General features: G+C 45.3%; 1 protein-coding gene across 1 annotated transcript in view; it reads left to right on the top strand.

The window, feature by feature from the left end:
• Positions 1–14,677, top strand: part of LOC147725232 (vomeronasal type-2 receptor 116-like) — an 81,150-nt gene extending 66,473 nt beyond the window's left edge. Inside the window, exon 4 of the mRNA XM_086918219.1 lies at positions 13,638–14,677. Coding sequence (XP_086774345.1) covers positions 13,638–14,677 — 1,040 coding nt within the window. The remainder of the gene's footprint in view (positions 1–13,637) is intronic.
• The last annotated feature ends 4,005 nt before the right edge of the window (positions 14,678–18,682 follow it).

Consider the following 18,682-nt stretch of genomic DNA (forward strand, 5'->3'; position numbering starts at 1 on the left):
ATAAAAACTCATGGGATGAGCCTTATCTCCTATGCTGACAACACACAGTTGGTTTTAGCCATAAACAAGGATGGAAAGAAGGTGGCGGAACGTTTCCAAGAAGGCATGCTGGACATCAAGGACTGGATGGCCAGTAACTGCCTTAAACTTAACTCCGAGAAGATGGAGGTTGTTATTTTTGGGAAACTATCTCCGGTTTGGTCAAGTTCCTGGTGGCCACCATCACTGGGATCATTGCCGATCCCTGTTTCAAGAGTCAGGAATCTGGGAATCGTTTTTGACAATACCCTGAATTTCGTTTCCCATGCCAATCAAGTTGTATCAACAGCCTTTTATAAGCTTAGATTGATTAAAAAAATGATCCCATACTTACCAGAAAGTGCAGGAAAAACATAGGTCAGCACACTGGTAATGTAATCACGGGACTACTGTAACAGACTGTTTGCCAACGCACAATGTAGGGTCACCAATAAAATGTAGACGGTCCGAAATGCTGCGGCAAGAATGCTCTCAAGGACCCCCAAATTTAAACCGATTTCGCAGGTTATTCGAAACTATCATTGGCTGATGATCAAGAATCGCTTAAAATTCAAAGCTCTCTGCCTTTCCTATAAAGCGGTACACAAACAAGGCCCTCAGTTTCTTATAAAACAGCTTATCGCCTATTGCCCCACCAGACAACTGAGATCCTTGACAGCTCATCAACGAGTGGTACCGCGCACCAAGACCGTCTCTTGGGGAGACAGACGATTTGTGGATACAGCAGCCGGACTTTGGAATGCTCTACCACTACAGATTCGATCATGCCAATCCTTGTTCCAGTTTAGAAAACTGATAAAAACTTGGCTGTTCAATCAGTAAACTCCTTCCGGAATCTTGCATGGAATCTACAGCGCTGAGACGCCCACGGGCATTTGTTGGCGCTTTATAAATGTCAAAAATAAATAAATACGGTTATGTTTACCATTTACTTTGAATAATAATCTGAATAAATTGATTGTCTAGTTTATTTGGAATAAGAAAGCTCCTTGTATTAATTATAGATTTTTTGGAAATTCACTAAAACAGATGGTGGTAATAATCTGCCTGACTTAAAAAATATCACTCTTGCTTCCCGTTGCACAGAGTTCATTGTGGTTTCACAAGAATAACCTGTCTGCTCCTCCAGAATGGCTTCTAACAGAACTTACTTTATTAAAACAAATTGTTGTCTACTCATAGGGTAATTTATCCTAACAGTCACCAGTTATCCTCACGTTGTAGCCCTAAAAACGCACATGTTCTTTATTTTAACATGTGGACATCTCTTGATTCCTATGTTGCTAAATTGCATTGTCTACATATTGACTATTATGAATACCAAATGTAAAACTGGGTCTGTGTAAATTGTTTTTAGGTTTCACTTTTCAAAGTAGGGTTGTATGACTGTATTACAATACTATGTATGTTTATCATTATCATGACTGTGCAACCACCTACGATGTTCACTACTTTTTACTTTTCTGTATTATTTTTTGTGTGTTTTTAGCTGTTTGTCTCAATAATATTCAATAAAATATCTTAAACACTGAAGAACTCCTCAAGAGCTCAAAATAAACAGAAATGTTTTAAGCATTGAACGATTGGAACAGTTTGCTCAGCCAATACACCTCAAGAAAACTGGTCCAAGGTCAGGGGAGCTGAAATACCATCATATAAGGTATAATCTTCAGAATCGCTACAGAAAATAAAGTCATCTCTAAAAGGAAAACTAATGACTCAAAGATCAAAGTGTGTATAATTGGTTTGAAAGCTACAAGCAGAAGATGTACTTAGAAGAAGAAGTCTTCATTGGGGCCTGTTTCTACCTCATGTGTTAGGAGAAGTTCAGAGTCTGACCAATAATCCTATAGCGCCTCTATTGGTGGAAAACGGAATGACAGCTGAGGTATTTTAACAATAATGTTCAATCTGCAGAGCGGCTAGGCCAGAGTTTAAGGGCCGGGTTCAAAGTGCACAAGAACTGGTCACAAGTAGGTGCTTTGAATTGCATTGACTGGTAAAAATTGTGTCCAGCAATGGAGAGGAGGATTTTAATTACAGGAATGTTTGTTCATGTATGTACAGAAGTCCAAAATATCAGTTTAAGGTTCCCCTGTAGGTCATTTTAGAAATGTGGGCCTGAATGTCTATTTATCAATGTACAAATGAATGCCTGTGTCCAGGTGTGTTTGATCATACACTGATTCTGTAGTTAGCTGTGAAGGGACAGTAGAGATTCACATACGTGTGTCCCTGGCATCAGCCTTCAGATTCTCAGATTTCTTCCTTTAAGAGCTACAGGTGGGTGAAGCTGAAAGGATGTTTCCTGCCTGATGAAGGGCATTTAAATATTCGTCTAGAGTAGACGTATTTCAGTATTTCTGCAACGGCCTGTCACACCTCTCCTTTACAGGTAACTTATTCCTAACTACAAATCTAACTGTTCACACAGGTTTACAGCACTAGTTGGGTAGTGGTTGGACTTACCGTTTCATCACAAAGGCATATCGCCCAAGACTTCATCAGGGCCTAGTATCAGTCTGTGCTTGTTATAGATTATTAGGTAATAATCCTTCACACAGGTCATTATCACAAAAAGAAAGAGAATATCCAAACCTTTGTGTAGCCGGCAGCCTGGAGAGTACTCGTCGTGTAAACTGGTAGAGAAGTAATAAAAAAATGAAAATGTGACAACTGGAATTTGGACTTGTGATATGCTTTCTGTGGACTTCCTGTATGAGGTGTGCTCAAGGTTTCCAATATTGTTTAAGAACCCTTTTGGGTGTATTGAGTGTGCGAGATGATCTTTATTTCATAATATCACCCATAAAAGACCAATTTAAAATATTCTACTTTGATACAACTTTGTTATACAATTAAAAACATAAACAAATCAATAAAACAGTTGTTTTAAGATACTAAAAATCAGTGCCAAAAAGTGAAGCTAGGACGTGACTAAAAAGTACCAACTTTAAGTGGCAGTCCCGGTAAATCTACAAAACTGCGCAAGTTTAGTCAAGGGACTAAGTGGAGAAAGGAGGTGACACCTCTGAAGACGCATGGGTTAATACTCAGTTGGATTAAATAATTGCAACTAATTTTCTACAGCCAAAATAATAATCTTGACATGAGGTAGACTGGGGTTCGGCTTGTAACAGACTGCAAAATCCTAACGCCTTCCCGAGCCTCCGGATTCCTAAATTATGTCATAAAGGAACCAACCATTTGTCCCTCAACGACTTATATGCAACATGGACCACTGCCTCTGAACACCTTCCACGAGACGGGAAGGCAGCCGTGTGCCTCCTATGGTGCCAGCCCACCCAGCAGTGAATGAATATGGCTGCAAAGTCCCAAACTGAGACTAGTTACACAGCTTCCACACCTGTGCAGGGTGAAACTCCTCAAGACGCGCCTCTGCTTTGTGCCCATCCCTCAATTAGAGAAAAATGTCAGTCAGGGATCCCTGGGCTATCCTAGATAACAAGGAGTTCAGTTTAAGCTGCTAATAATGTCTCTCGAGGACCTTTTTTGGGATAGGCACAGAAACCTCTCAAGGGCCCCCCCGAAAGACTAACAGTACTCATTGCTCTCCATAAACCATAAACTTTTTCCCGGGTAGATTTCTGGGTTGAATGAGTTTTTTCTCCAACCCTAATCAATAGGACTCCAATTCTGGGGTGGCCCAGATCCTTCTCCAGTATAAGATCGGTCCAATGCCCACCCCTTCAGTGATTGATCGGAGCCCCATATCCAGCCTTGGGGGCAGCAGTGAGGTACTGACAGGGAAACTAGGCAATTGTCTTAGGGACCAATTTTTTGCAACCTCAGGAGCTTTCATATCCTTATGGCCCCACAGCGCTGCGCCATACAACGCAGACCCAAGGCTTGATGATTATGAACCTGTACCACCCAGAAGACTAGTCTTGAATGTGAACTCCATTGGCAGAATCCCAAGCTAGTCGATAGTATGAATCCGCTCAAGGGAGATTCCAATCAAGGAAGGGTTGGTATTTATTTTGTTTTTGACACATTCATTTCCACGCCCCTTATTTCACTGAAACTACTGAACCTGTCTAAAAGGTTCTGTAACCCATTGGGGATTTGGACAGGAAAGCTTGTCATCTGTGAACATTAGAGCTGGCACCTTCAAAGCAGTTAGTCTTGGGGCATCAGGCATGAGGGAGCTAAGATGGGTTGTCAGGTCATTTACAAACAGCGTGAATAAGGGGCGGGGCAGGAACGCAGCCATGTCCCACCCTCCTCTTGATGGGGAAAGCCTCGGTCCATTCACCCAAACAACTACACCTGACCTGAGCATAAGTTTATTTATTTATTTATTTATAAAGCGCGACATTCATCCCATAGGGATTTCATGGCGCTAGGAGTAACAGAGAAATGGTGAAGCATGTTGTGATTGATGGGGTCATGGCAGACGGTGGTTAGGGAAATAGTTATGTTTTAAGTTTCTTCTTGAACGTCGTGAATTCGTCGGTTAGTCGTAACTCCAGAAGCACCTCATTCCAATACATTGCTGCGAGTGCGAAAAGGAATGTCCACCTGTCCTACTCCTACTAATTTGTTTATTTTAGCTAGTGCTAAAGAGCATCTAGGTGGGGTATAGAAAGTAATTCTAATCTGTAGAATCTTAGGGCCTGTGTGGCCCTAAGATTCTACAGAAGTTCCCTCATGCAACCTTACAGTCAATGCAATAAGGTGGTCAGGAATCTCCATCTTGCTTTTCTGCACAGCCACATTGCAAAATGGTATTCGGAGTCATACTGACATGAGCATCAGATTTAATTTGTTTTGCATTGGATGTTTCCAAAAAGTAAGGCAAGCCAGTGCATTGCTTTGTGCTACTGATGCGTTCTATTTGTGGAGCGCATGCGTTCCCATGCATCCTCCCATGGATTTTGAAGCAACGCCTTATTACAAAGAATTGTAGACATTGATTTTTGCCAAACTCCTGATCCTCCCTGAGGCTGACGGAATGAGGAGAAATATTTATACTTCTCCTTGTTTTCCCTCTTTGCATGTATGTTGCATCCTGCAGCACACATACAAAGAGGACATGCATTTTAAGATTTGTATTTGTGAGGGAAGGCATCCCTTCCTGTACACAATCTATGCTGACCACCATGCAGACACCCTTGCACCATGGCACAAGAGTGCACAGCTATGGGCAGTTCACCAGTGCAGGGAGAGGGCAGATCTGTGCCGCCTCTTTGTATATATGGCAACGTTCTGTTCTCTCCATTTAATGCAGACACCCTTGCAACATGGCGCAAGAGTGCACAGCTATGGGCAGTTCACCAGCGCATGGAGAGGGCAGATGTGTGCCGCCTCTTTGTATATATGGCATCGTTCTGCTCTCTCCATTTAATGCAGACACCCTTGCACCATGGCACAAGAGTGCACAGCTATGGGCAGTTCACCAGTGCAGGGAGAGGGCAGATCCGTGCCGCCTCTTTGTATATATGGCATCGTTCTGCTCTCTCCATTTAATGCAGACACCCTTGCACCATGGCACAAGAGTGCACAGCTATAGGCAGTTCACCAGTGCAGGGAGAGGGCAGATGTGTGCCGCCTCTTTGTATATATGGCAACGTTCTGCTCTCTCCATTTAATACAGACACCCTTGCACCATGGCGCAAGAGTGCACAGCTATGGGCAGTTCACCAGCGGAGGGAGACGGCAGATGTGTGCCGCCTCTTTGTATATATGGCAACATTCTGCTCTCTCCATTTAATGCAGACACCCTTGCACCATGGCACAAGAGTGCACAGCTATGGGCAGTTCACCAGCGCAGGGAGCCGGCAGATGTGTGCTGCCTCTCTGTATATATGGCAACGTTCTGTTCTCTCCATTTAATGCAGACACCCTTGAAACGTGGCACAAGAGTGCACAGCTATGGGCAGTTCACCAGCGCAGGGAGCCGGCAGATGTGTGCTGTCTCTCTGTATATATGGCAACGTTCTGTTCTCTCCATTTAATGCAGACACCCTTGAAACGTGGCACAAGAGTGCACAGCTATGGGCAGTTCACCACTGCAGGTAGAGGGCAGATGTGTGCTGCCTCTCTGTATATATGGCAACGTTCTGCTCTCTCCATTTATTGCAGCCACCCTTGCACCATGGCACAAGAGTGCACAGCTATGGGCAGTTCACCAGTGCAGGGAGAGGGCAGATGTGTGCCGCCTCTTTGTATATGTGGCAACGTTCTGCTCTCTCCATTTAATGCAGACACCTTTGCACCATGGCACAAGAGTGCACAGCTATGGGCAGTTCACCATTGCACGGAGACGGCAGATCTGTGCCGCCTCTCTGTATATATGGCAACGCTCTGCTCTCTCCATTTAATGCAGACACCTTTGCACCATGGCACAAGAGTGCACAGCTATGGGCAGTTCACCAGTGCAGGGAGAGGGCCGATCCGTGCCGCCTCTTTGTATATATGGAAACGTTCTGCTCTCTCCATTTAATGCAGACACCCTTGCAACATGGCACAAGAGTGCATAGCTATGGGCAGTTCACCAGTGCAGGGAGACGGCAGATGTGTGCCCCCTCTTTGTATATATGGCAACGTTCTGCTCTCTCCATTTATTGCAGACACCCTTGCAACATGGCACAAGACACAGCTATGGGCAGTTCACCAGTGCAGGGAGAGGGCAGATGTGTGCCGCCTCTTTGTGTATATGGCAACGTTCTGCTCTCTCCATTTAATGCAGACACCCGTGCACCATGGCACATGAGTGCACGGCTATGGGCAGTTCACCAGCGCAGGGAGAGGGCAGATCTGTGCCGCCTCTCTGTATATATATCAATGTTCTGCTCTCTCCATTTAATGCAGACACCCTTGCAACATGGCGCAAGAGTGCACGGCTATGGGCAGTTCACCAGCGGAGGGAGAGGGCAGATCCGTGCCACCTCTCTGTATATATATCAATGTTCTGCTCTCTCCATTTAATGCAGACACCCTTGCAACATGGCACATGAGTGCACGGCTATGGGCAGTTCACCAGCCCAGGGAGAGGGCAGATCTGTGCCGCCTCTTTGTATATATGGCAACGTTCTGCTCTCTCCATTTAATGCCGACACCCTTGCACCATGGCGCAAGAGTGCACAGCTATGGGCAGTTCACCAGCGGAGGGAGACGGCAGATGTGTGCCGCCTCTTTGTATATATGGCAACGTTCTGCTCTCTCCATTTAATGCACCACAGCTGAACAACTTTGCTTCATGCCCTGTGTTGCATCAATCTGGGCCTGAGTGTGCGGTGAATGTTATTAAGTATGTGTAACACACACTAACCTTACCAAGGAGCTGCAAGTTTATTTCAAGAGGAAGAAGTCACTTTGAACTGTTTGGAAGTTGGGAGCATATTTCAGTCTTGGTTTGAAATGAAGCAAACTGTTTTTTGCATGCTTTTGCTTCTCATATAATGCAGAAAAGAGGCAGGTTAGTTCCATGTTTCAAATCCACGTCTTGTAATACAAACAGTAGAATAAGGAATACATTTGCTGCATTTGCTGAATAGATTTTTTTACATTCAATATTATGGACTCAGGTTTTCACTGCTTTTTACACGTTTGTAATGTTTCTGTGATCTGCACTGTGAACCTCTCTTGTAGTTGGGTTGTGTTTTCATCCACAGCCCACCAGAGCTTGGCTCAATGTCCAACTTGTTTGTAAAGCAAGGTGACTTGGTGACAGGGCAAGATACAAGAGGACCATCTGGATTAACAAATCAATGATTGACCCATGTCAGTCCATCAGTGACTGAATACTTGTGCCTCAGAGGCTGTCAGTCACTGACCCACCACCTTCTTCAGTCCAACAGAGCAGAACACATTTCTTTATTTTGTGAAATCAATAAATGGTAAATTGAAGAACATGTATTTTCTGTTGATATGAGTTTGACTGCATATTCTTGTGCATTCAAGGCCCTGAGGATGGAGAGAGCCAGGCTCAGGGGACCTCAGACCAGGGCTGCGTCTAAAACAGTGGCTGCCATTAACGTCCGCCTCATGGGGACGCTTGTTGTTCCGCGACAGACTGTACATAGCAGGGACCGCGCAGTCCGTGCGGACTCTGTCGCAGTCAACAGAGGCAAAGAGAAGAGAAGAAAACAGGGACTATCCTCCAGGGCACAGGATCCAGGAAACAGCCCCTGAGGGCGCATCCTCTGAAGGAAGACCACAGCTGAGGTCTGAAGAGGAGCTGGGAGGGGGAGCGAGTCCATGTGAAGAGATAATGTTGTAGCGTGACACTTTTTCAACAATCTACTGTCCTTCGTGCTAGTTAAAAACAGATGTATGGGGCACATGCACCAAGCCTTTTCCCGATTCGCTATTTGGAAATCGCAAAATGCTATGCATGTAGGAATCGTGAAAAATATTGCGATTCCTTAACATTACCTCATAGCGATTCGGAAATTAGGTTGTGTGACTCTATTCATTCCTAGGGGACTACATGTATTACTCTTTAAATCAACTCCTTATTCTTTGGCTGTTAAAAGTGTCCCTCCCCTCCGGAACCATTGACCGTTGCTTGTTCTTCTGGGTCACCCTGCAAACAGGGCTGGCACTTGGTGCAATGGTAAGTAGCGGGAGCCCCAAGATCTCCCCAAAGAATTTGAGGATTTCTCATACAGACCCTGGATTCACACACCAAGTTTAATAAATCTCATACAATGCCCCGTGGGCCGAAGAAATTGAACCTGGGAACAATTAAGGTGGGGGCACTCGCACTTTCTCATATCTGGGAATAACGTTTACAGATAATGGTTTATGGACTGAACATGTTAAACGGAGCAGCAGTAAATTCTGCAGATTTGTAAAATACAGTGTAGACCAACAGCCACATGCGGGGCAGAGGTATCAGGCGTTAATAAGGGGAATTCAGCTCAAGTGGAAGAAAACAGGTTTTGTAGAGGAGTATTAGGGGTTCCCATTTCGTCCTCTAATTTTATTTCCCGTAGTGTATTGAATATCCAGTATAGTGAGGATTACACATGCGCGCGACCTCCACATTCGTGGCTCGCACTCTGGAGGAATACAGAGACACATCTCACTAGGACAGTATTCCAGACTGTCTCGCAAGTGAAAAGGCAAGAGGGGCTGGCAACCGCGATATCTCGCTTACGGAAAGTTCATTACCAACACTTATTTGAAAACTCGGAAGGATCGCCAACCTTTAGTAACAAGCATTGGCAATGCAATAGGTCTTGCATTACTGAAAGTTTGAGCTATTGGCATTGCATTATTATTTGCAATGCCAATAGCTGAAACTTTCAGTAATGCAAGACCTATTTCATTGCTAATACTTGTTTTACATGTAAAAATGGAGTGAGGTCCAATTAATCAGACAGGAAGTTTCCCACAGAAAATCAAATTTGTTTCTTAAGCTGCCATCCCTTTGTTTTTGCTATTAGAGCAATATTTTTTTAGCTCCTGCATCAGAATTTATAAAAGAAAAAAGCAACCCTAGGAAAGAGAAAACATGCTTTATCAGAAACAGGTAGACTGCAAAACAGGAGTCTCTGAGGCATATTAGCATCACCCTATTAACATCAATTAGTGACAGCTTTTAGGTGATATCGAGCGTTTTGGGGCCCGCTTTGCATGTCAGCGATATTTATCGCTAATGACATGGAAAGTGGGCGTACCCAACCTGTTAGCGACTGAAAGCAAGGCAGGCGTAGCAATTAAAATATTAGCGCTAAGTGCGAATATCGCCAAATCCTAACACCTGCTCTGACCAGTTCTTCGCCTGTATATCTAAAAGGAGGTGGATATTCAGGTTAAGTCTCTATTAGTGATAATGCCTGAATATCGCTGGATTACCAGCGATATTCACGCATTTCGCCGCTATTGCTGAAAATGTTATAACATTGGAGATAAACGTTGCTCTGCAATAAAATCCGGCGATGCGCGGCGATAAAAAAAATGTCGCTAAGCTTCTTTAGCAATAAATATCGCTAGTTTGATAATATGCCCCACTGTTTTTTGAGATTGGGAGCGTATTATAAGGATAAAAGTGTGATAAAAAGAATGGAATGCTAACTAATGCTTAGGAATTCTTTATTAAGTATAATAATAACAAGAGCACAAGGTCCTGATTGGAGAGTTCAGACTGGTTGCGGTTGGACGCAAATCTTATCAACCAACGCATTTATATAGCGCTGCTCATGAACCCAAGAGGGTATCCAGGTGCGGGGGTGGACGAGGGTGCTGCTGTTAGGAGTGGTCAGTCGAACATCAAGGTATTTAGGCCATTTCTGGAGTACTGCAGGGTAGGTGCTGTCCAGTGGTGGAGAGGGTGGTACCACAGGGGTAAATAACATGATTCTCTGAGGTCCAATGCTGTCTCAAGGGGTATGGGGACGCTGGTCTCTTGCTATTAAATGTAACTCCATGGAAGGCTATACAGGGGTTCACACAACAGAGGGCAGAACAAAAGAGTGCAAGGCCAGTCAGGAATTCGATTGACAGAGGTCATAAAGTGTGGGTCTGTCTGTGGAGCGAAATAATCAGTCTCGAACAATTTGGGAGCATCAATGTGCACCATAAAACTAACATCTTACCCACTGAGTTTCAGTCATTGTTTTTGGTACCACACTCACACCGTCTTGCGGCCACTACTCACAGAGCCTCAACACAAACCACACTTCACGTTTCCGAGTGCCCCATATCTCAGACGGGCATTTCTTCCACAATCTTCATGCTTCCAGTCACACTGCCCATTGTGCAGCCGCCATTGTCACACAAAGGGATCATGTTTGCACTGCATCCGGACACCGCCCGCCAGGGGCTTGAAATGAGGAACAGATGTGCGGGTGGATGGGGTTTCTACATAGAAGCGGGTAAGTGGCTGCAGGCTCGGCTGCTGGGGGCTCGGAGAGGCCGCTTAGGCATTGAGTTTTGCTGAGACACAAAGCATCTCGCCTCCACAGGTGAATACAGAATAAGCCAGGGCTCCGATCACCAGCCCTGCACCATACCCACTCGGTGGCAGGTAGGATTGAACGGCTGGATACCATCTGATGCAGGCACGGCCCCCCGGGTCCAATCAGAGGCGTGCCGGTGCAAAAGGCGCAGGCTACAAATTCCATCGCTTTGTCCCTCCTTGGCTCAGTTTGCAGACAGCCACAGACAGAAATAGCCATATTAGTTTGATGTTGGATGCACAGCAAAATGCCTGGCTTTTAGTACTTGTCAATGATAATTTTGAACCTCCGGCACATCCCTGGAAGTTCTCCATCGCCACAATGCACTGGTGGGGTAACTACGGACTCCCCCGTGCTGGACAGAATCACCTTCTCAACGGACAGGAGGCTCGGCCTCATGTGCCCCATATAGGAGTCAACTGATACCACGAGGGAGGAAGTTGGGAGCCTCCCAAAGCCCAGCTTCTCCCAGTGTCACATCTGTTTTCCACACTGGTGAAAGATTCAAGTAGCAAATGCAAGGGCGAAGGCACAAAATGGCAGCCTCAGGCTTAGTGACTCCGATCTCTGCCAGAGGCGACATACACCCCTTGTTATAGCAACTGCTACCTCAGGGGGCACTTGCAAAAGTGTGGCTACGCAACCAACCTCCCCAAGTCCCATATGTGAACATTTCACTATTTAAGAAGACTCGCGGCTAAATAAAAAGTAGGTCTCCTACGCTAAACACAGACCTTCTTCATTCCCTAAAAAAAAATAGCACAACAAAATAAACACTAGTAAGTGAGATCTTGGTATGGTGTGCAAGTCGATGGCATAAATCCAGGTAGAATCATCTCAGCCTTTCACCCGGACGTGGTCCGTCGATAAAATCTTTGCCAAATTTGTTTAAATGCAATATCCGTGAAAAGGCGTGCTGTACATTGCTGGATGGCTTGACACAATTTAGTGATGGGTGAAGACAACGCAATCCACTTAGGTGTCTCAACATTACTCCTCTTCCAACCAGCTTAGGGCGAGTCCACAGTAAGGAGTTTATCTGCTTTTATCGTTAAACAGTCGAAACACTTCATAGATGTTAAATGAACCATCAGAAATAAAAATTCAAGTGCAACTTCATGTGGTGGGAGCCCTCAGTCCCCCCACACTCATGTTTTCTACACAAAGAGTTTCTGCTTCCTAATGGAACAAGCACGGAATTGAAACCAGTGGTGCGCTCTCACTACAGAGGATCGGGGCGGAAAATGAAACCAGTGGTGCGGGGGCAAGGGAGCATGGCAGCGAGGTGAACGCGAGCTGCTGGACGTGCTAGTCACTGGTCGGAATGCCCAGAGCAAAGGCGGGACATGCGCCCGCCTTTGTCCAATTGCATGCCGTATTTTGGTACAAAAAAAAACCACTAAAGCCAATGGCGGGCGGCGAAAGCCTGATCACATGCACGAGTGTGTGATCAGCTTTGAGAACCCCCTTACAAGAGGTCTAGAGCTGCACTAGCACTGCTAAGCACTGCAACGCTAGGCGCAAGACCTAAAAAGGAGCTGCAAAGGGCCCTGTATCAATCTCTCAGTGCTGACAGATTGGCAATGGAGGTTTTAAAATCAAGCGTAGCATCGTGTATGAATCTAGGAGCGGACAAACTAATGGGGATGTACCTGACAAAACCTATGGGACAATCTGAGAGACGTTTGTTGTTTTGATTCAGGGCTGACACTGTCAAATATATGCTATGCTACCCCTCGGACTGCAGGAAAAGTTGGACTCCACACCCTGCCCATGTAATGGGAGTTCAGAGAAATCGCTGACCCACTTTTTATTCTTTTATGGTTTTTACTCTTTTTACACTAAAAGAATCTTACTTCTCCTAATCAATAGGTTTGTCACCACGGACTCTAGAAAAGTATGCAGGAAGTTGCGTCAACTCACTGATGACGAGAGCATTTTTTCATTGGGAATCTTCCAAAAAATGCAGTTCGTGCACGTGTGTCAATGAACGCAGATTAGCCGTGGTCTGTAGTTGGTTTAAAGTACATGGCCAGAATTTTTATAATTACATTTAAATAGAATGTTAGTGTTCAATTTTGTGGGAGTTTAAAAGGTATTTTTAAGGACAACTCTGTAGCAGAAAACAGCAAACTGAATCGTATATATCAGGGTAGCGTCAGGCTGTTTTAATCATTAACATAGCCCATAAGTAGGATTTTGTTTTTAAGTTTAAAGAACCCGTGCTGCCCAACCCGAAATCCTCACATTTTGCAATTGGGAATGGGCACTGAGAAATAAGATATTATTTTAAAATGTTATTTTTTTTTGGTGTACTTTTATGGTTTCACCTTTGTAAACCAAATAAAGATAATAAATTAAATTAAATTAAATTAAATATAACAGTAAAATTATACAACCCCACTACCACTTGCGCCCTCCTTGTGGCTGGTGGTATTTCCTCCGGAGCCATAGGTCCACGTCATGTCCGTGTCACTGAGCCTGGTAACCCAGGAGCTGCAACCTGCAGAGCTGGTAGTTCTGACCATTGGCCCAGGTTTCTCTATCTGCAGTTGTGCACCTGTAGAGGAGGGGAAGGCCTCGTCATCTATCATAACAACAACCCCTTCCAGAGCCAGATCCGGCTCTGGAAGAGATATATAGATGACGTGCTTTTCATTTGGACAGGTACGGAGGAACTCCTGTTAGAATTCCTCAACTGGTTGAATGTACAAGATGAGAACCTCAAGTTCACTTGGACATATGACAGTCACAAGGCAGTGTACCTTGACCTTGACATTGAATACAACATGGGCACCATTAACACCTGTGTACATCAAAAGCCCACAGATAGGAATTCCTTGCTCTCTTACGATTCCTTTCATCCCAGAGCCTTGCGGGACAATTTGCCTGTAGGGCAGTTCCTGAGGTATAGACGCAACTGTTCCAACACCAATACTTTCCTAGAACAATCTGAAGGACTGACAACTAAACTGACTAATAGGAACTACCCTATGAAGATAGTAAAACAAGCTAAAAAGAGAGCGCTCAATACACCTAGGAGTGCTCTTTTAGAAAAGGTATCCAAGAAGAGGGACGACTGTATACCTGTGGTCATGACGTATGACCCTATGGCCACCAAAATCCGGCAGTCCATCCGCAAGCATTGGTCTATTCTGTCTAACAGTGATTTTCGCATGCCACCACCGAGATTTGCATTCAAGAGGGCGACTAACTTGAAGGATAAACTTGTACATTCAAAGGTCCCTCAGGCACTAACTGATCACAATTCCACCATACCCAAAGGCCACTTTCCATGTGGAACATGCTCGGTATGTCCACTCACTAAGAAGAGCAAGAGTGTGATTCTCACATCGGGGAGGGAGTGGTTTCAAAATCAGTTTAGTAACTGTAACTCCACACAAGTTGTATACAGGTTGACATGCCAGTGTGGGTTACACTACATAGGTCTGACCTCGCGCAAGATCAAAGTGCGTATACAGGAACATCTGAGCACTATCAGGGCAGGCAAATTAACAACTAAGCTTGTCCAGCACTGTTCGACTGAAAAACACACCTTTCAGTGGACAGTGCTTGAGAAGATCAAAGGCTCCCCCCAGAATATTGATGAGATCTTGTTAGCCAAAGAATCACGCTGGATCTATAAAGAGAAAACGGACAGAGTTGGGCTCAACGAAATCATAGAATGGAACAGGATTAAACTGTGAATGACACCCTGACCCTGAAACTAAATTCCAGTTCACCTGTTTGTAGTTCTCGTAGGGAACCCCTCTTATTTCTCGGACCAGCTGCTGCGTAACCAGATGAGTTTACAAACCCCCAGGCTATGTGAGGGCAGGCTTGCCCCTGCCCATGTTGGGCCTCTTATTCAGACTCTTATAAGGCAACAGTATATGCCCCCTTAGGTTTGGGCCCCGACATGGCCTAGTACCGCCTGCCGGCCCCCTTTCTCTTCCCCCCCTCCCCCCTGCCTCATCAAAGTAACCTGCGATCTCAATACATCGTTGGGAGACTGTCTCTGAGGTGGTTTGCAGGCTATGAGTAGAATTACGGGCATATTCCCCGAGCCTTCTTTTCATCCTTTTCTTTTATCACTTAAGACCCTTTTTTTGGTTTTGTTACATGTGGTACAGCGCTGGGCCCCCCATGTGAGGTCAAGTCAGTGAGGGCTCCAGTGTTTTGCCTTCCACTTCTGACCCATTGACTAGGTTAAGATGGCCGCCGCGGTAGATGGCGCAATCACGTGATGCAATGACAGGGGCGTGGCTTCGCCGGCGTTCCGCATTTCACTGCACAGGATCGGGGCTCCCGGCACGGCTGAGGAAAGGCGTCTTCCGATCCTGTCATGGTGAGGCGGTGTTCTTTTACCACGTGCTAACTTTTGTTGTTGAGCGGTTTTGCTATGTGTGTATGGCCGCAAGCTCTATGTATTTTTACATCCCCTGAGCGCAGTTTGTCACGATCGGTGAAAGGGAGGTTTGACCGCTTGGGCTATACTATCTATGGTCTGTTTATGATCAGTGTATTAGTTGTGCTGCATAGCGGCATTTACAACTAGCGCTACAGTTGGTTCCTGCCCGAGGGGACAACGATCCCAGACATTGATTTGTGGGGGCAGCGCTGAACACACATGACACTGCGTGCTTCATATGGGGCACCTGTGTATCTTATATAAAGTGCGACGGGGCATGTTGGATATCAGCAGTTTAATGCAATTTTCTATTACTTATATGCTTCCTCCCTCTGCAGATAAAATATCTTTATCAATAAACAAGGGGCAAACTCACGTTAGGAGTACCTAGTGGCCTTGTTGATACCGGAGTGGCTGGTATGCACAGCTTTGCTGCTTCCGGGTAGTTTTTCCACACATTACCTTTCTATGTATCCCTTAATAGTATGTCTCTGGCCATCCTTGAGTCTACATGTTTTTAATTCACGTACCTGTTCTCCCTTGGCAGCACGATACAGAACTAAGTGTCCAAAGAGAGTGAAGTGGCAGCACTTGAGTACAGCCCTGATGAAACTGCTCTACGCAATACAGCAGTGAAACATGTCGGCACTGTAGGTAATGGTATGCATGATTAGCTACCAGCCTTTTTATTATCAATAGCACGCGATCACCACCCTACGAATAAAATTGGCTAAGGGATTGGTGGCCTTTGTGTGTTTTTAGGCACTCATTTATTATTTTTGTGTGTGTTTGTCACTAGCAGACTCTTCTGCAACTCACTTTGCCACTTTATATGTTGTTTGTTTTGGACACTTCTTCTTTCCTTTCATCTTATTTTTCTCCGAGAAGCGGGTGACCACCGATGATGAGACAGGGGCCTGTCTGGAAATTTCATACCAGTTACCCCGTTGGTGGTGTTTCCGTGAGGGGTCACTTCCTTCTCGCACAATTTTTCCTCTATTTAGAGTAAGGTCCAATGTGGAGTGTGGACAATTGTGAACCACTACAATTTGGGTCACTCTGAGTGCTTTGTTCTGGCGTGTTGTCTGGGAGAACAGGTCTTTTAAATACGGTGAAACACAGTGCATTACCTCACTATAATATGGATAGGAGAGTAGTGGGGAGTAGGACTTGTTGGACCCCCCTTGAGTCACTGATTTATGAGTTCGCCATTGGACTGGGTCTAATTTTGTATTGTTGACTGTGAGTGGAGGGCGACCCTGTCCATATTCCCTCTTAGCTCCTTTTTGTGTTTGAGTTCTGACCATTGGCCCAGGTTTCTCTATCTGCAGTTGTGCACCTGTAGAGGTGGGGGAAGGCCTGAGGGCATGAGTGCACCCCTCCACTGTCTGACCCTTGCAGCACAGTGGTGGTGCAGAGATAACTGACCCAAGCAGGCACTGTACTCCATCTGATCCTCATTTACCCACAACCAACAGAAAAAGGACATTGCCTGGCCAATGACAGAGCCTATGACCTTGCACCCCCCCCCAGCACTTCTCGGGGGCAGAAAATGATGCTCCCCACAGGGGCGTAGCTCAGTCAGTGAGATTCAGAGGAGGATATTCATCACACATTTCCCAACTAAAAAGCAGTGGCCACAGGACGAAGGGGCAAGATGGTCAAAGTTCAGGATGGACTGTTTCCAAGAGGAACTGGGTCAGTACAGAGCTGCATTAGGTGGCCTCAGTCTAGAGTGGCGTACTGGGCAAAAACAAGGGTTTGGAATGATACTCGGAAAGACTGACAGTGGTTAACCAACAATCCATCAGTTGGTAATCTTATAAAGCACGACTACTCACCTGTGAGGGTCTCAAGGCGCTGAACAAATGAATGACAACAAACATTCATCCCATCAACCTTTGGGTGTTTGACGGCCGGTAGTACACCTGGAAACCTGGGACTGCTGCCACTTTCCAAGCCCACTGCTGCCAATGTTTGTGAACTCCAAAAAGTAGTAGATATGCTCCCTGAGGAAGAGTGCTGATATGGTTGCAGATCTATTTATTTTTGTAAACAAGTGAGTGTATATACTGTAATTCTCACTCCCAAAATTAATTACCCCTGAATCTACGTCCCTGCCCGGCCCATTCCTGGTCGTGCTCCCGAGAAACGCATGACTGCCATCATGTACAACGCAGCGCCTGGAGTGCCCGACCAGAGAGCGCTCGTTTTAAAAGAATTGTCACTGCACGGACTCTTCTTCATCTCTGCTACGAGAAGCCTTGATAGTAGAGTTTTCAAATCAGCGCATGTGGGCGGGGATCCATGTGACAGCTCTCGAATTTTACAAATCATTTTATCAAGTGACTGACAAGTTGCAAATAGTGATGCATAAACGGACCTAGAGCTGAGCCAGGGGTTTGACTTGGCTCTAAATCATTCAATCAATCAGGAGATTTGTACAGCGCTGCTTGTCACCTGTGAGGGTGTCCAGGCGCTGGCAGGGTCCAGTTGATAATCCAAATATCCAGGTATTCAGGGACTTTCGGAACTCTGCGAGACATGTGGTGGTCCGTAGATGAAAGGGTACCTCATTCCATGATGCTTCCAGACAGTTCTGTCTTTGAAGTAGCGTACAATTGCAGAGCTATTCCTTCCTTGCAGGTGAGGTCATTTAGCAGCGCGTGATCGAGGCGCCAAAGTTTATCTGGAGATTTGGTGTTAATGATTGTAATATCTACTGAAATGCATGCATGGTCGGAGAATATGCAGTGGTTTCTAAACTTTAGAAACTACTTCATATCACTCTGCCGTGCGTACCCCTTGGCACCCTCACATACTCTGCAGTAACCAATGCAGACCCTGTGAGGGCACCGAGGGGTATGCGCTGAATCGATTCCTGTAAAGTATGCAATGGTGCCGAGATGAGTGCACTGCTGTAGTTCTAAACAGGACCACAAGTGGGCGCCGTCTCTCCATGTATACAAACCAATACAGAATAAACTTTAATCTGCAGTGATATTTAAACATAGAGATTGCTCCCTCTTCTCGTCCTGTTTAGAAACAATTTGCTTCAGATGTATTTCCCCGGCGGAGCGGCAACATGTCTAAGTAATTCCACATTACAAGAGTAACAGGGAATTACCAAAGGCCTACAATTTCACCAACTGAATAAATAATACTGCCAAGGCCTATACACCACCACCCATAGACAGGTGACTTTTCAGGTAATACCTGGTATTCATGTATGTATAAATGACAGATACAGAAGGCATGTTTTATGTTTCAGTTCCTTGTAACATAATCAAGTCTGCTCAAC

Source organism: Lissotriton vulgaris, chromosome 4_1 (genome assembly GCF_964263255.1).
Source record: "Lissotriton vulgaris chromosome 4_1, aLisVul1.2, whole genome shotgun sequence".
In the NCBI taxonomy this organism is placed as follows: Eukaryota; Metazoa; Chordata; class Amphibia; order Caudata; family Salamandridae; genus Lissotriton; species Lissotriton vulgaris.